This window comes from Lynx canadensis, chromosome D2 (assembly GCF_007474595.2).
Source record: "Lynx canadensis isolate LIC74 chromosome D2, mLynCan4.pri.v2, whole genome shotgun sequence".
Classification (NCBI taxonomy): domain Eukaryota; kingdom Metazoa; phylum Chordata; class Mammalia; order Carnivora; family Felidae; genus Lynx; species Lynx canadensis.
In genome coordinates, this window is record NC_044313.2 from 51,168,187 (window position 1) to 51,189,824 (window position 21,638).

General features: G+C 42.8%; 1 protein-coding gene across 1 annotated transcript in view; it reads right to left on the minus strand.

The window, feature by feature from the left end:
- Positions 1 to 21,638, minus strand: part of LRMDA (leucine rich melanocyte differentiation associated) — a 1,027,441-nt gene that overhangs the window by 411,894 nt on the left and 593,909 nt on the right. Inside the window, exon 5 of the mRNA XM_030334023.1 lies at positions 20,261 to 20,378. Within this exon, the coding sequence (XP_030189883.1) occupies positions 20,261 to 20,378 (118 nt within the window). The remainder of the gene's footprint in view (positions 1 to 20,260; positions 20,379 to 21,638) is intronic.

The following is a 21,638-nucleotide window of genomic DNA, read 5'->3' on the forward strand; positions in this document are numbered from 1 at the left end:
TGAGGGACTAGTTAAAGGGAAGCTCTGGGTCATGGGAATTAACTAAGGCCCTGATTTCACAAGAGGGCTTCATAGAGGACAGGATCTGGTTGGGCCAGCAGGATGGGAAGAGTTTTATAAGGGGGACAGGACAGGAGAGATAGTCTCTAGAAGGAGAAAGAGTGAGTCAGCAATAATAATAGCATATCCATTTTGAGGAGAAAAACAAGGAGGAGAAAGAAAAAGAAAAACTTGAGACATACTGACCTAGGTGAACTGAAAATACATGAAGAACACGGGAAATGAGGTCAGAAACGACAATGCAAAATCAGAGCTGGCATCAAATAGCCGCAGGTGTCCTAGACAGAAGGCTCTTGTGCAATGAAGTTCACAAAATTTCTGCCAGGTAAAGACCAACCTAATTAAAGGAGATCAGCAGGATGAAGTCAGTCCTTTCCCTTTTTCCCTACTATTATAAAAACTGACACAGGATGACTTACCCATAGCATTATTTCTTAGAGGAAACCCATCTCCATCATTACCAGATGATTCTAGATTTGAGTCACAGCCTGGTCTCTGTGTACTCTGATGTCCTGGGAGAAAATTTTATCCACTTTGTTTATTTTCTTTCTTCCTTCCTTCCAACAATTCTCAGTTCGTTCCCCTTGGTTTACATTTAATAATGTCAAGACTTTGTTTTTCTAATGGAATATTGTTCTTTTTTAATGTCCAGCTAATTGAAGTTGCAAGCTTTTTACCAAACCACCCCAACTCAAGGAAGACTTCATTGTGGAAAGCCACTTAGGACTACTCACACAATGTACACGTGAAGAGACCAACTCCTCTGGGCTGAGCAGTATTCTTTCCCAATGGAGGCTACCTGGGCAGCCCAAGGAGAGGCAGGACACCTGCATCTTGCCCTTTCTATCTAGTGGTGCACATAGCTACAACCCTAACTCCCTAGGATTCTTTATTCCAGAGTCAATCTGAAATTTGAAAAATCAGTTTAAAAATCTCTGAAAAATTCTATCCATCTGACTCTACTGGTCAGAATGTGATTACAAAAGTGATGCTATTGGGGCGCCTGCGTGTCTCGGTCGGTTGAGCGTCCGACTTCGGCTCAGGTCATGATCTCACAGTCTGTGGGTTTGAGCCCTGCGTCGGGCTCTGTGCTGACAGCTCAGAGCCTGGAGCCTGCTTCGGATTCTGTGTCTCCCTCTCTCTCTGCTCCTCTCCTGCTCATGCTCTGTCTCTGTCTCAAAAATAAATAAAAACATTACAAAAAATTTTTTTAAATGTGATGCTATTATAAGGTGTATAGATTAAGTTATTTATAATAGTCAATCTACAGCATCCATATGCCTTATCAGACACCCAGAGGAGGAAACATTTGAAGGAACCTCAGCACTGTAGAAGAGATCAATGTAGAATAAGACCTAAGTCAATCTTCCCTAGAAAGTGCCCCCTATGAAGGTTGAGGCTGTGTTTCAGTTACTTTTATACCCCAAAGCCTTCCAAGGAGCCATATGCACTTAGTAAATATACATGGTGAGTGGGCGGGAGAAAGACCTGACAACCAGAGGCCTGGCTTTAAGTAGGTAGAAACTTTGGAAAAAGAATGAAGAAGAAGGTCTTCCCAAAAGGATGCGCCTTAGGTCCCTTTTTGGCTGTTTGATGGAATGAGAAGAAAAGTTGTCACCTCTATGCATTAACTCTCTCACATCTTTGGCAAATATCCTAACTGACCTAGTGCTGGTTTTCCTCCTTGCAGTGAATGAACAACCCAATAGATTCTCAAGAGACAAGAATTTCTGGTGCTCTACTCCCACTCTGAGAGTGGGAGGTAAATGTGAGATAACAAGTTGTATACACCTGGACCAAGTACACCAGGGTGTATGTCCTGAGAAATAACCTGAAATATCTTATTTTGCAGCTTGATTAACCTATCTTGGGTTTGGGAGATTTAATTTTCAATCTGGCCTGAAAATACTTCCCATCTTGAAGCTTCACCCAGGTCTCCTTCCATCTGAACCTCCAGTGGCAACGTTATCCTTGGTTGGCAAAGCTAAAATGTACTACTCTATCTTCTGAAAAACAGAGGATCCTGAGCAGCATCTTTTTCCCTTGACACTCCAAATTCTCTTTTGAGAAGACTCCAAAAGAATTTCTCCTAATCTTGAAACTCATATAAGATCATAAATAAATGGCAACCTCCCAGTAAAGACTGAGAAACCATGACCTTGGAAAGTCGACTTCCTTCTAGCATGATCATGTCCCTGATGGAGGACAAATATGTCTCAATGCTTTTTAAAAATATGAATATTTTTCCTTTCCATTGGTCATAGACAGCATAAATTGCATTAGCTGTGACAAAGACAGATAACCTGCCCTACAGGAGAGAGACAGCAAAAAGGCTGAATGCCTTGTCATTTTCCTATAACTTGAAGATGTCCAGCTGTTTGTAGTACATCTCAAAATTTCACCCTGCTAGAAAAGCTTGTTTTAAATCAAAGCGAGGTGAAATATAATTTGCCTCTTTTTTTTTTTCAACGTTTATTATTTTTGGGACAGAGAGAGACAGAGCATGAACGGGGAGGGGCAGAGAGAGAGGGAGACACAGAATCGGAACAGGCTCCAGGCTCCGAGCCATCAGCCCAGAGCCTGACGCGGGGCTCGAACTCCCGGACCGCGAGATCGTGACCTGGCTGAAGTCGGACGCTTAACCGACTGCGCCACCCAGGCGCCCCTAATTTGCCTCTTAAAATACTTTGGTCATCATGAATTCTGAGTTTGAGGATAGCGGCCTGCTCCGCAAGCTCTTCCACAGTTTACAAAAGCAAACACCGGTGGGTGTGAATATGTCAGCTGCTGCTGCCAGATACACCAGAACAAATGTGATTCCAAGGCCAAATCCCTGCCTCCAGGAGGCGTAGAGGAAGTCTCAGTGATGTGGAGCACAAAGGCAGTGAACTGTGGTCCTAAACTAGGTCAAGTCAACCTAGTCCCCATCAGGCAGATTTGGGACCATCTGGAAGCTAAACACAGAACCTGCTTTTCTTTCTACTCTTGTGTGTAGACAGATCATACTCTTTTTGCACAACAGACCACAAATCTGCAATTAATGGCCCTTGAAAAAGTACATAGCCCACTCTGGGAGCATGCACTGGCCTGAGTTCCAAGGTGGCCCCTCTAGAAGAGCTTCTATCACTATTTTGTTGTCCATGGAAGGAACCCTACAGACAGTGCCCAGATTTCTCAGGCTCTCCTTTCCTGAACCATGTCTTCACTCCCCAGTCCAGAATCTCCAGAACAGCCAAGTTATATATTATATAACAGCAAAGCATGGGGCCAAGAGGAGACCTGAGTTCTGATCCCATTTTCATTTCTTTCTGGAATATGCAGTGAATCCCACAACCTCTCTACCTCAGTATTCCACATTTGTGAGATAAGACGCTACCTGTTCTGCCTTTTATCAGTATTGTAAGGATCAAGTGGAACCATAAGTGTGCAAAAGCTTTCAAAATTAATGTCTCTCCATCCTCACATTCAGGATTTTGAAATGAAAATAATTAAAAAGAACAGAAAAACAAAAAAGGAAGAAAAGAGAAAAGAGGGAGAATGAGACAAAATTGTACTGAGCCTTCACTTTGTGCATGCCCTGGGATAAGTGCTTTATAGGCATCATTTTCTTTAATCCAACAACCCATATTTCATTAGCTCCATTTCAAAGGTGAGGTAACTGAGGCACTCCTTTACACAAAGTCACAAAGCAAGTACAAGAGCTGAGACTCGAATCCAGGTCGTTGAACCCTACAACCTGGGTTGTACAGCATGTCACCACAATATTCCCCTGAAATCACAAAGACCGGAAGCTTCAGGTACCACCTCGTGAGCCTGAGGTTCTGTTCATGTGACTGCAGCACAAAGTCAGAGAGAGACCCTCAAAGATAGATGCTCTAAGTTTCTTCATCCATTTGATAGATGAGGAATCTGAGCCCTGGAGAAACTTGGGAGGGAGGGAGAAACTTGCCCAAGAACACCCATGTGCTGGCTGTTACAGTACAACTGACACACAAGCTCTCAGTGTGGTGGACATTAGTCGCTGTTTACGAAAGACATCTTCTGTTCTTTATGGGTACTCAGCTAAGCAGCTGTATTAGTTCACTTGTGCTGCCATAACAAACACCACACTGGGTGGTTTAAACAACAGAAACTTTTTCTCAGTTCTTGAGGCTGGAAGTTCAAGATCAAGATGACATGGCCTCTCTGCTTGGCTGGTTAACAGCTGCCCTCTGCATATGGTTGTCCCTCTGTGAATGTATACCCCTGGAACCTCCCTGTGTGTCCTAATTTCCTCCTCTTGAAAGAACCACAGTCATGCTGGATTAGGTAACCAGCCCTAAGAGCCTTGTTTTCATTCAATCACCTCTTTAAAGGTCCTATCTCCAAATACAGTTAAATTCTGAGGTACTGGGACCTGGGGCTTTAACATATGAAGGCAGTGGGGGCAGGGGGCAGGGTAATTCAGCCCCTAACAGCTACATTTCCCAGACTCTCTTGCAGTTATGACTGTTCATATGACTGGGTTATGGCCAGTGGAACAGGGGCATTACTGAGGCATTTTACCTCAAAAGCAGGCCCATAAATCATTCAGACAATCCCCCACACTCTTGCTCTTGCTCCTTCCCTTGGCTTCCATGAAGTTAAGATTGCCAAGACCTAAGGAAAATGGAGAGCCATTGGATAAAAGGAGTCTAGGTCCCTGACTGGGCACTCCTCACTCTCCATCCATATATCTTCTGTGCACTGAGAGTGACTAAGCCCTTAAGATTCAGGGGCTGTTTGTTATAGCAGTTAGCCTCTCCTGACTAATACACCCACCCCTCAACCAGTATTCATTCCATTACATACCAAGGGTCAGTGAATATTACCAAAAATGAGAAGTAAAATAACAGACTGGCACCAGTTCCAAGGTCAATGAGCAACCCAGGTGGGCTGCAGAAAAATGAGAGAAAAAAAGCACTGGCCTTTTTTTGGGGTACCAGGCCTCTCCATGAGCACAGATCTCTAGAACCTCCTCTCACAGACTCTCATGGGGTCTCCTGGCCCCTCCTCCCTACAAGGCTAATAAATGAGAGGGGGAGGTAGGGTGCACATGACAATGATCCCTTTCTTATTTAAACAGACCATTTTTCTCCCCAATAAATGCTTTTTTTTGTCAGCTCAAATAGTCCCCTTTGATAGAAACCTGAAAATAATTAGCCTTAATAGCTCTGCTGTGAATAATGTGCACAAGAAGGAGGTAGATGTTAATAGGAACCTTCCACTCCAAAACTAAGTCACCCTCTCGGCCTCCCTCCCCAAAAAAGAAATGTAACAAGAAAAAGATTATAGGTTTAGCACTACTTGGGAATAAATGTATATTTGAAATAAATGCATGAAATCCTTTAAAAACAGCACATGCTGAAAACTTCATATTTAGTTTGATTTGCTTTCCAAATCACACAGACTGCACAGTTGCATACAATCTTTAAACAAGTACAACCCCTGAGAAGTGTGGATAGATTTAAGAGAAATAAAAGCACGATCAGCCAGCTTGTAATCTTCTTTTCTCTTTTTTCCTCCCCAAAGCTGCATTAAATTGCCTATTGAGAACAATAACATATTTGTGCTTTTATAGGTAGATGATTGGTATTATGCAAAGATTTGGCTAACAGTCTAAAGGCACATTCACACTGATCAGGAGTGCATGCTGCTAATAATTTTTGGGATGCTCTAGGGAACCTGTAATTCCCTGGGACTACAACCTAGCAGGTCAATGCAGGCTTTGTGGGAGCTCCCACAGATTCTAAGCCTCCTTCCCAGAACCATTCCAACCAATCAGACCTGGGGAAACCCATTCCCAAAGAAAGCTTTGGAAATGTGAAGTATCCCTTTTGCCCTACATTCTTCCTCTGGCCAGGGTAGGCATGATGACACATCCAGGCTGGACAGGCAACTTAAAATGGCAGCTAGGCATTTTTATGCACAACCTAAAGCTGCTTATATGTCCACACCCTGAGATGCAATAAATTCATTCCTGGAAAATTATCCTAAGGCAATAATTTAAAAGAAACACACTCTGAGACAGAGTGACATACATCCACACCCACCTACCCACTCACCTCCCTCCACACACAAGTAACAGTATTTTATACACAAGATTAAAGTATAGAAATGGTGGGGAAATGGTTTACTAATGGATGGTACTTTCATCAATTTGATGAAGAACTGCACAGTCCATCAAAAGAATAAATTTAAGGACTATGAAATAGCACAATACGAAAAAAATTAGGTAAAGGCAGAGAGCATTAAGCACACATATAATACCTATAGAAAGGGATACAGCTTAGAAGGGAACAGAACAAAATGAAAAGTCACAAGAGTTAGCATGTAGGGAATACAGTTGAAAGATTTTCTTTGTTAATTTCCCTTAATGGGATCATAACATTGTTTTTAAAAACATATAAAAACAAAATAAAACAAAATGAAATGGTCCCTGGGCCTTTTAATCTTTGATTACCATGTGTACGTCAGAGCCCTGAGATTCAAAATCCAAGCTCAAATATAATTTATAATTCCCCTTTTAGGAAATTCAGGAATTGCTTCCTAAGGAAGTTTGTGAAGGGTGTAATATTGGTTGCACGGACAAATATAATCAGACCGTTGCCAGACTGTTTCATCTGAGATACAGAAAAAGAAAGTTGCACATAAGCATCTAGAAACATGGAATTTGGGAAGCCCCATTACAAAACTGCTCCACAGAGAGATCTGTTTACACACACACACACACACACACACACACACACACACACACAGGTGCAGCAGCAGCAGCACTAAAAGAACTTTTGTTGTCATATAGTACAACTTACAAGAATAACTCACATTTTCTACAAACCGGAAACCCAAAGGAAAAGGCTATATTGCACACCTCACATTCATCCCTAGGAACAGCTAAGTGACGTTGGCCATCAGCACGGCTCCTGCTCCCCCTGCACCAAATATGTCTTTCTGTCATTCCTTACATGCTTATTCATACCTTAGAGAGGTGAGTGAGGCAGGGAACTTCCTCTTCATTCTCCATGAAGCTCACACTGATTTCTGGCTAAGTGGCCTACCTTTTCTAACAGCTGTCCTAGAGAAATAATAGAATGTCACTGAAAGAGGGACCTGAAGATCTCACCTAAATTACTTTTTTATTAAATCTTTTTTTTTCAAAAGAATTGTTTCTCTTTACTGAGCACCTACTATGTGCCAGGCACCATCTCAGATGCCTAGCATGCATCTGTTTCTTATTGCCATAACAAACTGGCATGGCAAGTGTCATCCCCTGACACAGATGGGAAAAATTATAGCTATGGGGTGACTTGCCCAGGGTCACACTCCTTGAAGTGGTAGAGAGAGATCGGAATCCAAATCTTGGGACCCCTTGTCCCGAGCTCTCAGAAAAACCATCCGTGCCTCTTTGGCACACTCGGGGGGGGACTCAGCATGAGCGGCTTTTCTGCAGGGGTTATAATTAGTTGTCTGGTCCCAGTTGCTTGCAGGGTAAACAATGTCTGATAAACCCACAACGCTGTAAGTATTTATTACATTGCAACCCAGCTGCCAACTGTCCTAACCATTTTAATAAAAAGCTATTTTCTAAGGTTTATGTTTTATTGCGTGTATGACTCCCTTATTGGTTAGCATTTTGGAGTTGTGGAAAAGGTTATGAATTTAGAAACTGGCTGCATTCATATCATATTTAAAACTTAATGCTATTTTATTAAAGACATATGGGCCTCCAAAGTACACATATTAAATGTCATGTAAGAAAAGTAGCAGTTTAAATCATGGTCAAATTCATTTTTGACGTGACTCCTGAGGCTTCCCAAGATCTGAACTATTTCTTTGTAAATCTGGCAGTTTAACCACACTCATAAATCACTTTCAAAGCATATTATTTCTTAATTTTACTGCATTAGAGAGCGTTTGGCCTACACAGTGAACTGTTTGTAGCAGTTATGTGAACAAAGTTGCACATTTAGTCATATAATGTGCAAGAGAAGTGGGGAGGGGAAGCGAAGAAGGAAGAGCTTTTCATTCTTCAGTCTGTTTTACTTACTCCTTCCATTTTTACCTAACCAAATGCAATTCATAGCATTTGGATTGGGCCTCTGTAAGCTCAACATGCAGAAATCACCAGTTAGTACTGAGGGTTTTTGGAACACAAGGAAAACAAAAAGAATTTGTAACTGAATCTTTTCCAAAACATCCTGTGACTAGAAATTACAATGGGTACAGAAATGAGACATTTAAAAAAATATTATACTTAATTGAAACAGATTTTTTTAAGTGTGTGTCTTTGGGTAATACAGCTCTTGGTCATTTTCTAATTATCCAGAGATGCAGGATCTCAACCTGGGGTTTTCAAAGCCCTTCTCATGATGAGATAATATTCTCTGGACGTGTGTAAGGACCCCTCTGATTTCACTGCCTGGATTTCTCCATTTTACTATGGGGTAGAAGGGGTGGACTCCAAAGACAAATTCCAGGATCTCACCATCGGCCTTGATTTCTAGATTCACCCAGGGAGTTGAAGGGGGATGAAGAGAGTTGAGTCCAAGGTCACGCAAACCAAAGGGCTTAGGGGTTTATCTCTGCAAAGCAGAGACCCCTTTGCTCTAAGTGACATCCACTTGGGGCTACAGCACTGCCGTCCTCCTGTTTCCAGCAATGACAATGGAGCGGTCTCATCCTCCATACTATACTCACTTTTCTTGTGCCTCCTTTTCCCCCTGGCTCTCTCCTTCCACCATCCCCATAAAAACAAACAAGACTTACATAGTGCCTGGGGAGATCCTCAAAAGGAGGGGCCAGGGCCTCTCCTGGATGATCCTGAGGTCTTCCTTCCCTTGCCATATTCCCTTTTGATAGGTGTTTTATCCTCATCAGAAGGTAGATGCTTAACAAAAGCCTTAGAAACATTTTATTTAAAATTCAGTTTAGCCACCAGATATATAGGGCAATACCCCTTCTGTGGACTGAATTATGTCTCCCAGAATTCATATGTTGAAACCCTAACCCCCAATGTAACTGTATCTAGAGATAAAATCTTTAGGAAGCAAATAAGGTCAAATGAGGTCAAAAGTGTGGGGCTCTGGTCTGACAGGACTGTGGCCTTATAAAAAGAGGAAGATTGGTCAATCTGCTCACTCACTCTCTCTCTCTCTCTCCCCCCGCCCCTCACAATGTGAGGGCTCAGCGAAAGATGAGCCATCTGCAATCCAGGAAAAGGGCTCTCATCAGAACCAGACCATGCTGGTACCATGATCTGGACTTCCAGCTCCCAGAACCATGAAAAAGTTCATTTCTCCTCTTTAAGCCACTCCATCTATGGTGTTTTGATATGGCAGCCTGAGCTGGGGGCACCTCAAGCCAAATTTACCTTCCCTGTGTTCACCCACACAAACCAATGATACAACAATGCCACGAAAAAATAACTGCTTTGAAATTACACAGCTAAGAACACTAGCTGCCCCTGGTTCCACATACCAGAGACAGTGTTAGCTCCTTGAATATATTATCTCATTTAATTTTCACAACAAACATGGGAAAGAGGCATGGCCTGCTCTGTATTAACAATGGAGAAATAGACAGCAGAAGGGAGAAGTTCAGCCTTTACTCCAAAGTTGACATGAAACGCTGAATGGGACTGCCCTCTAAATGGAACAGCCAATCTGACAAGAGCCCATGAACAAAATAAGAATCATACGTTTCCTATGGAATACAATAGCCAATAAATTCAGATTTTAAACCTTCCCAAAAGAGCAGCTGGAGGCAACTCCTTGAATCATGTCAAGAACAAAAATGAAGGTTGGGTGGTGGGAAGGAATGAATAAAAATGGGCCAAATAAAGCACAGGAGAGGTCACTAAGCCATATAGCCTCTGTGACACTTCAAAATGCCAACAAAAACTAAGTGATTTACTTCTAAATTTCACTCACGAATTAAAAGCTTTATGGAGTGGAAGTCCCACTTAAAATTCCCCACTTCAAAAAAAAAAAAAAAAGAAAGAAAGAAAGGAAAAAAAATTACTGCTTTGGAGCCTAGACAGAGAGCATTAGTTCACTGCTGAAAAAGAAATAATGAGTTCTAATTCAGGTAATGTAGCTCAAAATTTACTGCCATATTTTAAAATGCACATGAAAAATAAAATTATCCTAAAATGTCCTTGGTGAAAAGGCTGAGTGTAATTGCTATCACTGACAATAGCATTGAACTTAGCTAAATTAACATCAAAGGAAGCCCCAATTACAGAGCATCTGTGCATTATTGATGGTGCCCTGTCTGTTAATCTAAGACACTCTACTGTAAGGAGCAGAAAAGCAAATAAAAGAGCTAATTGTACCACCAGCCTTCAGAGACCCTAAGGGCAGACCTGCCCTATCATGCTGGTGAAACACAACTTTGCCTGGTCAGAGGGTCGGTGAGGAGGCGTCTGGAGCCAGATCGTGTACATGGGCCCCAGAAAGAAGCCATGGCGACCAGAGTCAACAGAACCATGAGGAGGCAAAAACACATTTACCCCAGAGTTATTCCCAACTCACAAGCTGGACTCAGCAGCTACCTGAGAATGTAGATGGCCCTGGAGATCTGGGCGGGGAGAAACGAGCTCTCTGGAGAAACAGGCAGTTGAAAGGCCTCCTAACTCTTCTTCCTTATAATAAGAAACTCCTTCTTTTTACTCATCAAGGATCCATTTAGGGCAAAAGGCACCTTTGGGGGAAAAGGTAATTTATTCAACAAGAAGAAGCTCTCCTTTGAGCATCTGGCTCCTCGCTGAACCCAACTGTGTTGAGGATGAAAGCGCCATTACCGTAGCTCATGCTAATACCTATGTATGCCTTCTTGGCTCTCACCTGGATGATCTCCAAAAAGTATGTGTTAGCCACACTCAGACAGACAGATCACATTTTTATTTCAATCAAACTCTGTGAAGACTCATGCCTCTATTCAAGTTGGATAACCTAAGAGTATCCCACTACTTTATCCTATCTATTTATTATTGTGCTTCTTAGGCTTTTGGGGACAATGAAAACAACAAGTAAATTTTAAATTTTAGAGACATCCCTTCCATCACTAAGCTTACGTGAGTTTTATATCTTCTTAAAGTTCACTCTTCTTTTCTGCTGTTAAGAGCTGCATTGTATCCCCTCCCCAAATTGACAGGTTTAAGCCATAGCTCCCAGTAGCTCAGAATGTGATTATGTTTAGAGACAGAGCCTTTAAAGAGGTGAATAAGCTAAAATGAAGCCATCAGGATGGGTCCTAATCCAATATAACTAGTGTTTTAATAAGAGGCGGAAATCTGGACACACAAAGAGATAGCGGGGATGCGCACACATATAAAGAATACCGATATGAGGATACAGCGGGAAGGCAGCCATCTGAATGCCAAAGAGAGAGGCCTCAGCAGAAGCCAATTCCCACCAACACCTCGATCTTGGACGTATAGCCTCCAGAATGAGAAATGAATTTCTGTTGTTGAAGCCACCCAGGCTGTGGTATTTTGTTACAGCAGCTCCAGCAAACTAGCACATCTGCTATTAGTTGTAGGCAGTTTGGAAATAACCAGAACTCACGAGCAGAAATTAGGACCATGCCATCTTCATTTTACCCTTTTTCCCTAGCCATAGAATTATAAATACTATTAACATGAATCAAAGTTAACTTCAGAACAATGTTCATGATTTTCCCCCAGTGGGCCATCCATCCAGCAGGCTTCCCTGCCTTCTAGGATGTCAATCTGCCTGGGGGGTTCAGGCTCTACCATCTGATGTTTCCACAGTCCCAGAAGGGACTTTCTAAGGAAGGCATAACTTCATGAAGCCACAGAGTTCACAAGGAGAGAAAGCAAGGCCCTGGACTCACTTAGGGGTAGGGACGCTGATGCTTTCCTGATGTCCCTTCATTCAGATCTCAGTTGCTAGCCTTTTTTCTCTGTTCCTAAACAGCCCACTTCTTCTCATTCCTGGGCTCAATCACCAGGCTCAAAGCAAAGAGTTAGTGGCGTGGTGAGTGGCAAGTGGCAAGTGGAATAAAGCATGTTAAGGCCAAGGTGTTGTTCAGGCTGACCAATGCATGTATCACTGGGGAGCAGCTCCCTGACAAGCCCTGACACTGAACACAGAAGGCAGTGTAATGTTAGCTTGAAACATGCATAACTTGAATGCAGCACCCCAAGTGTATTCTATGAGAATCCACTTTCTTAAGGAAGCATCTTTATTTTTTTCTCCTCTTTTCTTTCCTCTCAAGCTAATTTTTAAAAATAACAAGAAACCTAAATTGCAAAAGCAAAATACCAGATACTATCTTCTTAAGTGGATCATGAAAATGTCAAGCTGTAAAGGCACAGTTTACAGATATAATCAGTTATAAGGGCTCCATATCAATCATTACCAGAGACCCCATGAGTAAGGACTTTTCATAGCCCACTTAAGGAGCCTTAAATTCACTCCTTAAAACTGAAGCAACTAATACCATAGTGGACAGGGTCTTTTGGGAAAGAAAATTTCAAATAACTTTTTAGAAAGCCATGGATCTATTTCCAAGGGAGTTATTACTGGATCTCTGACAGCCAGCAGCTTCTTCCTTATCCCATAAACTGAGCTGCTTACTACCACCCAGACCTGCCCCCAAAGTCCAAGGGAGAGGACTCTCAACTTCAGCTTTGACCTCTCTGGCCATCTGAGCACCAACAGTGGCCAGGGCACTTTGAACGCTGGAAAGCTTTGGGCCAGTGGCTATCTCTCACAGATTCCTACAACACCTGCTCTGCACACAGCACTATTATTCCCTTTCCTAGCACGGACATTCCCATACCTTCCTCCCACTTCAAACCTTGCCAAGGTTCTTCCTCATCCTCAAATTAAATTGCAAATTTGGCCTAAGAAACAGAAACACAGCTCATCCCCTGCAATTCTCTGCCTAGACCATGCATTTCACCATGATGGGCTGGCGGAGGGAGTGGTCAGAAGAAGGTCAAAATGGTAATTACAAAGTTACCTTTGGCTCCCTTCCATATCCTGGCCTTCCTAATCTTTTACTCCTACCTCCCATATTTTCATGCCTGTTAATGAAATTTAAGATACAGAGGCAAAAGAATGTGAGCTTTGGAGCCTTACACAGACCCAAGGAAGAACCCGATTCTACGTTGCTCTGTAATTTGGGGTGATGTAACTTCTCTGATCATCAGTTTCCTCATTTGTATGTTCAAGTTCAAGGAGACATACAGAGATACTATTGTTAGTCACTGACACAATATCTAGTACACACTGGACACAATACATGCCAGGCATTATATATTACTCATCTATCAGGGAAGTTTCAACACATCTAATAATGTACTACTGGGCAATCAGTCAACCCTTAGGCTGGCCTTGCAATCCTAATTAGTGAAGCATCCAGAAAGCCTGTATAAGTTGGTGCTGTGACACCAAAAACTAAAAAAATGTGTCCTAGTTACAAGCTCTGGTTCAAGTGGCCAGGGAAGGACCAGAGGGCAGGATGCTTGGATGGATGGCCTACCTATTAGGTTCCTGCAGCAATAGTACTCAAAATCCTAGTGGCTTACAAGAAGTTATTTCTTGTGCAGAGGTCTGTGGTTGGCTAGGGTAGATGTGCATCAGGCTTCAGCTTAGGTTCAGGTCTGCTCAATGTGTGTTTCGTGTTGTTTTCATAGCAAGTGGCAGACATGCAAGAGGACTGAGTGGAAACACATGGTACCTCCTAAGGCCTTGGCCCAGAATGGGCATGCTGTCACTTCCACTCACATCCCATTGGCCAAAGCATCACATGGCCAGCACCAAAGTCAGTGGGATAGGGAGGTAAAAAGAAACACACAATTTTAGACAAATAGTGAAATCTACCACACTTGTCGCAATTGTGAAGTCCCAAGGCTGTACAACATATCCTAGGGATCTAATCCCCTACAGAATGCCACTTACTTCCATGACTCCCTAGGCATGGCTCTGTCTAAAGACCTGTGGACAAAAGTGAGCACGGTAGAGGGAGGCCCAAAGGAGGCAGAGTGTGCAGCTGAGCCACTGGGATGCGGTGAAAGCCAGTGACTCCAACAGAGGTACAACAATCTCTCATGAGGCATTGAGCCTGATGGAGAGTGACACCTGCACTGTGCTCAGCACCTGGCCAGGCCCCATGGACTTGCAGGAGAGGCTCTGAGAGACTGCCTTCAGCACCAACAGTTCAGTTTCACTTTCCTTCTTCCCTCTTTGGATTTCAATTCTCCATCCTCAGGGCTTTGCCAGGGCACAGGAAATACAGCTTTCCTGTCTACCTCCGATTGCAGAGCGTTGCTATCCAAAAGCAAGGCAATGAAGACATACCAAAATTGCCTCCAAAGAACAGTACTCTGAAAGCATTTACTTGAAATCCAAGATGCCATGGTGCTAAAAACGGAGCAACATAAAGTCCTTCCCCCACGCCCAAATGAATGTGGCAAACTTTGAAATCAGGAAAAGGAAAAACAGACAGACTGCAAATTTTTGGCCTCTGGTGTTGTTTCTAAACACATCACCCAAGCATCTTCCAAAAAATAAGTTAATTTAAAATTTTTCCTCCTTTCAAAATATACTATAAAGTACCTGAAAATAGAATCTAAGTATGTCTGTAGACAAGAAACACCTGTGTGAAAACAGAAAAGAATCATAAAACACTAACATACTCAGGTCATTAGAAATACCCAGAAAATAAACTGACGTTTTTAGTTTTCTTCTGAATATTTGGCATGGTAGAGAACTTTCAACATATATTATTAGCTCATCACCTCTTTAACTGCCTGTATAAGTGGTTTACAATACTTATTCATAGGCATACCCTGGCTTTATATACAATATGTATTCCTGAAAACAGGGAGTCTAGAGTAAATGTTAGTAATTACAATCAGTTTAGAGGTAGTTTCTGATAACCCGCCACATTTTTGCGACTGAGCTAGAATGGCATAATTGGAAGATACAAAAGACATACATGCTATGTTTCCGAACAAGGTAACACCTAGGGAAGAACTAGACTAGGCATCAAAACAAATAAACCAAGCAAGCCACCAGGCAGTGCTCCTTTATGGTACACACAAAAAATAGAATGGCAGCTAAGACCAGGAAAATCTCATTTAAACTACACACAGATTTGTGGAGCACCTCAATATGTTTGCTGAGGAAAGCTACTTTTTACTTCCCACAAGCCCTCATATGAGCAGGTGGTTTCCGGGAACTCTCAGAACACCTCACACTGTGAGCCCAGAACACACCCTGCCCTCCCAGCAACACTGCCTGTGGAGAAGCCCAGGCCCAGCGTTCATGGAGGCCATAGGTTTTGCCATCCTAAGTAATCCCAGGGTAAATCCTTTGGAAAACAAATATGCAACCCAGAATGTCTCCTTCCTGCCAACACACAGATTCAAGTTATTACATTTTTTTAAGGTAGAGGTCCCTCTCCTGCTTTTCCAGAGGACCATATTGAAGCAATAAAAACAATGGGCCACCTTTCATGATGGATCTCCCAAAATGCTCTATTGTTCCCAGTTCATTTTTTTGACGAGTGTTGGCCGAGCCCCTGCCTGAGACCAGGCCCTGGGGGTATGGGGGCAATAAAAACAAGCAAAGTTCCTGCCCTCGCGAAGCTGACATCCCAGTGGACCAGGAGGTGCTTCATTCTGACAAAAAGCTGGCTTCCCGATGCTGCCATTCCCTATCTTTTTCCCCGGTTGCCTTTCGTGTGTGTGTGTGTGTGTGTGTGTGTGTGTGTGTGTGTGTGTGAATCCAAAAAGGTACACACAGATGAAAGGAACTAAAGGAAACCAGGGAGTTATGTCCTAATGCCAAATGTCAGGAGCAGGACTGTGCAGCGTGGCCATGGAAGAAGGTGATGCTCAGATCCAAATAGCTTCCAACATTCAGTGTAAGGTCAGGAATCAAAAAGATTTCCAGAAAGTACATGTACTCGGAAGTTTATTCCTTTAATACATCACATCTCCCTCTCCCTCCTTTCCTTTTCCTGTCTTGCGCTCGCTCTCTCGCTCTCTCTCTCTCTCCCACACACACACACACACACACACACACACAGCTTCCATCCCACCAAAAAAAAAAAAACCCAAAGATATACACACACACAAATATATAAACCATACCAAACTACACAAAGACACAAAATACACATGATAGGAAACCCAGGCATGCCCACATAAAGGCAAGCATCATATATTTTCAAGGACACACTGACACTCACAAACATACCGATTACCTTCTCTTACCTATAACAGAATGGCCATAATTACGAGCAAAAGTACACACATGTCAAAACACTTTCTAACACAGGCTGTGATTCTCAGTCCAGCTGTCCCTGTCCCTCTCTGCACTGCTTCTGTCCCTCTATGCACTGCTTCTATAAGGTTCTGAAGATTAAACAGTTGGTAGCCAACTTCATATACATGCCTGTAAACAAGAGGGCTCAGCTTTAAATAATTATGTCAGAGAAATGACAACTGTGCTCTTTGCCAGAACAGGGATGAATAATTACAAAGCCAGGACATAATTAAGCAATTCTGACTGTCGGATCTTGAACTGTCTGATATGTAGGGCTGGCATGTCCACCATGCACACCCTTCCGGACAGGCCTCACATCCCTTTGATTTATGTTTCCTGATGCGGCAAGGGGGATCGCAGTCTGGTCATCACAGAAGCCTTTCTTTGGGAGCCTCAACCTTCTCTGCACCTACCTTGGTCCTCTTGGTGTCGACAATGGCATGATTCTGTGGTCAATATTTGCAAAAGACACATATTTTCTTTAAAATTCCAGGAAATGAACGCAACCTAGCTGCTGTAGGTCCCTTAACTAATAACACACACACAAACATGCATGTACGCACACATACACACACCAGTCTAGAACAGTCCATTGTAACATTAGCTATCATTTCCCTAATGAAGGATGGCATCCTTCTGTAGGACAATCAGCGCTCAGACAGGAAGCAGCTTTTAAACAACAAAAGCCAAAAGGCAGCAAACAAAGGGGAAATGTGTCATCGTGAGAGAAGGCGAGCGAGAACTCGCACTCAGGCGCCAGGGCCTGCCAGGTACCAAATCAAACCTCTGTGACATAGGGGGTTTATTAGTTCCTGGACGATTTTGCATTTGCGTCAGCTGAGAACACCCAGACTGCCTGTTCCCTACCTCTAAGGCAAGGGCTGTGATTGGAGAGGCATTTTCCATTCTCCCAAATACTTTATGTCAGGAATAAAATGAAAACAGCTCCCCAAATCACGGCCTCCTTGATCATCCATCAGAGCATTCTGCTGAATAAGCACAACAGGCCGCTGCCGCCTGAGAAAGGACAGGAGCCAACTTGAGATTCCGACTCTCTTATGAAAAATAGGTCTTCACCAAGTGTGCTCAGCACAGCGTTGGCAAATCACGGGGAGGAAATTGCTCTCCACTTAGAAGCCGACTCCGGGTGTACACATACCTCCCAGAACATACATATGTATATACACACAGAGATAGAAAGTGTATATACACACCTGCACAGGAACAAACATATGTCTGTGCACACTGTGAGCAGGCGAGAACCAGCCTTTTTAACACCAATTTATTAATTCAGCAAGAAGCTCATTTGGCCTCTATCTGCAAGAAAAGTACCAGTGTGTTTCTCTGAAAACAGGCAAAAGGGAATTGCCTGGCATTCAAGAAGCATACAGTTTGATATGAAACCAGGAACACAGGGAAATCCTCTAGTGCACCTGAAACATCACGGTGTATATACAGCACTTACCTAGAAGCCTAGACCCTGGGTTCTAATCCCAGGTCTGCCTGTGTTGGACTATGGGGGCCTTAGGAAACTACATCCTCACCCAGTTCCTTCACCAATAAAATGAGAACACACACCAGGTGATTTCTGAAGTCCCTCCAGTTTGGAAATCACGTAACTCTACAAAAAGGTAACAACTGAAGATCCCCGTGTTTTGTCAGAGTATTTTTGTCTCTTCTCAAATAACTAATGGGTATTTTTATGCTTAATACTATTAGTAAAGATATTGGAGTCAATCACACAAACATAAGCTAATTCTATAATTGATTAGAAACTAATTTGGGACTTTGAAAAGCATTTCTACTGATGCTGCTAATGACTCAAAGAGCCAGCTACTACCGGATTTTAAGTAACCATTCCCACTTGGTTTCAAAGGCAGGGGAAGATTTCAGTCCCTGCTGCCCTCTCTACTCCAAGAGAACAGTTCGGCTTTCACCTGTTTTCTACCTTTAGGCCTTCTTATGAGCTTTTCATTTTGAACAAAGAAACACACGGGGAAAATGTCTGGCTCACTGCTCCAGAGCTAAGATCCGAGTAGAAGAACGTGGCTTGGTGGTCAGACACACCAGTAAAACTACAGTTCCCATGCTTACTGATAGGGCTGCCTAAGTGACACCTCTCGGCCTTAGTTACGTCACCTGTAGAATAAGCCAATGCTCCATTCCTCCTACATTGCAGTGTTCTGGAAGGACTCACAGATCTGTGTACAAAGAACCTTAGGACAGTGGTGAGCACACAATGAGCATCGCACACAAATATGGTGGCCATTATTTTTAGTATCCCTTCAGATTTTCTGTGATAATACAGAGCTTCCCCTGTCAAAAGCAAGGAGAGAAGGAGAAATACTGATCTATCCTATAAAGCGCATGTATATGTGAAGGTGGAAAATGGAGAATGGGTGGGAACCCAAGGTATCATAAACAGTCCACATGTTGTCCTTTGTTTGGTGATGTCAGCTGCCTCTGGAATCTTTTAAACCTCCCTCTCCCCGCAAAAAAAAAAAAAAAAAAAAAAAAAAAAAAGAAGAAAAAAAAGGAGGCCAAGAAATAAATTATTTCATTTGGACAAAATTACAAAAGCTGGAATAACTAAAGGCAGTCATGAGCAATACATCAAATCTGTGCCTCGATAAGGAAAACTGTTAACACTTTAATAGCTACGAAACAAATCACTCAATTAATTTCCCACATGCTGAAACAGGTAACAATACATTTATCTGCCAGTATTATACCCTCCCTATCATATATTTCCACAACTGTTAGCAATTTCATTCAGCATAACAGGAAATAAGTTGCACCTCATGGGTTCAGGGAAAGAAAGTGGCCTGAGGTCTGCCGCCGGCTGAGCAACTTGATGGAAGAGGTTTCGTTTTCTGTTTTGGTTCTGTTTGTTTTTTCCTCTTTCCCTCTTAATCATTTCCAATGCACGTGCAAAGTACTCCAAGTCAATAAGCGAGGACAAACTAGACCTCCAGGATTTCTGGGCCAGCGTTTTCAACACACAAGAGAGGGTCCAAAAAAGGAAGTAGCTAGGTAGCTCCATGGGGCCCCAGGGCACTGATGGACCTCCAAAGGGGTCATCAAGGATCGTCAGGTCCATTCCCCAGCCTTGGGCTTCACAGGACCCCAACTCCTCCCAAAGAGATAATTTTCCACACCCTTAAAGACTTCCTTGAATCTGAAGCCAAGTCACCCAGCCACATCTCCCCTGCCTCATCAATGCTGTCATTAAGATGACACCATAGTCACTTCCATGGCCTCCATGCAGACTCAGCTTATAAAGGAAAGGTCAGTAAAACTAATCCCATGAGCTCTGGAGAGCTACATGCAGGAAGCATACACTAGTCCAGGTCACACTGTCAGGAAAAATGGCCTTTCCTTCTAACAAGATCTCTGAGAGCTATTGAGCCCTCATACCTGAGGACAGAAGAAAATCACCCTTCCCTCCTGCTATGGCCCCAAGAAAAAAAGAGTTCTTAGTCACTAGAACAATCGTACCCACCCAAGAAAGATTAAATTCCCCAAGCTTTCCTCTCTTTCTTTTCTCAGCAACAGACCTCTAGAGGCCCTACCTTATAAATGAAACATCTTCAAGAAGAAGACCTCAAATATGCCCCCCAGAACATCACCATCAGGCTGCGTTATTGGTAAAAGAGCCATCTGGGTGAAATCACCCTACAAGTAAGGTCCCTTTAGATTACAGGAAAATCAAATTTATTCCCAGTCCTACTTCTTGTTTGGCCAACAATATATCCATGGATAAACCCTAATAGGAGATCTCTCCTGAAATCTAAACACAGGACATCCTCCGCACTCAAAGAATAACCAGTGAGGCAAGACATAAATTCCTTGTGAAGACGAGAAAGTAGGCAGCTTACCTTGGGCTTCACCACCTTCATGAATGACCCTCTGACCAAAGCTTCCTCTCGTTCTTTTCTGGTTACTTTCCGGGCATCCAGAAACTTCAAATTGGGCAGTTTGTGCAGAACAAAGCATCTGAAAGAAAAGAGTCAGAGATAACTCAGGGGGGAGGTGATGCCCTCAAAGATCCATGCAATTTGTCTCATGCCCAGGAATCCACATCATTAAGTCTTCAGAAGGTTAGATCTTGGCTGCTGCTGCTTCTTTCTTTCATAACAAATGATCACCCTTTGCAGAAATCCAAATAATTATATTTTACATAGATACACAACTAAGCCTTAAAAATGCACAGTAATGTTTGCTCTTGATTCAAAGGTAGACACAGACACACAGACACAGACACAGACACACACACACACACACACACACACACACACACACACACACACACACACACACCTAGATCAGCCAGGAAGATCCTATTGATGTATTTCCCTTCCTCCATTCTGGAAATGGGCCCGGCTTCTTTGCTACACACAAAATTCTCAGTGAAACTAACCTTACAACCTAATTGTACCATTTATGTCACTGCCATTCCTGTGGGCCATCTGTGTAACTCTTATCTCTGAGATAAAAACAAATCTTCAATTTGAAATGGAAGCAAGAGACACTGACTGGCCATCCAGGACAATAAACTAGAATGCAGGTTGTAATAACATGGTTGACTTTGGGATAGAAGTAAGAAGCACATATAGCTGAGAAATGCTTCCTTAAAGAATCAAAAAGGGGTCTTGAGGATTTTTTCACCATCCCTGAGTTACTTCCACACTAGCACTATGAAGATTATCAAGCTGAAACAAGAAGAACTTGTTTATAGGGGATATTTATTTAATAGCCCAACAAATACTAATACAAATTCCCAAGGAAGGAGTCTTTGGTGTCCATCATGGCCTCCAAGGATAAGCTAATGACTATTTGTGTGATGAACTGTCCTCAAGCAGGTATATTTGGAATTGAGGAGAAGATCCATGTGGCCATGGGATAGGCATATAAACATATAAATAAATACATAAAAAAATATAGACACCTGCTTATACCTCTCCTTCCTCAAGGAAAGTTACCAACCCACATGCTTTCCATCGAGCTCCTGTACCTGATCACTCAAAGGAGCTATTGTTGTGGTCCCTGAGTGGCTTAGTTGGTTAAGCATCTGACTAATGATTTCAGCTAAGGTCACGATCTCATGGTCATGAGATTGAGCCCCAAGTCAGGCTCCATGCCCAGCATGGATTTTCTTTTTCCCTCTCCCTCTGCCCTTCCCTGCTCTGGCTTAACTCTCTCTCTCTCTCTCTCTCTCTCTCTCTCTCTCTCTCAAACAAACAAACAAACAAACAA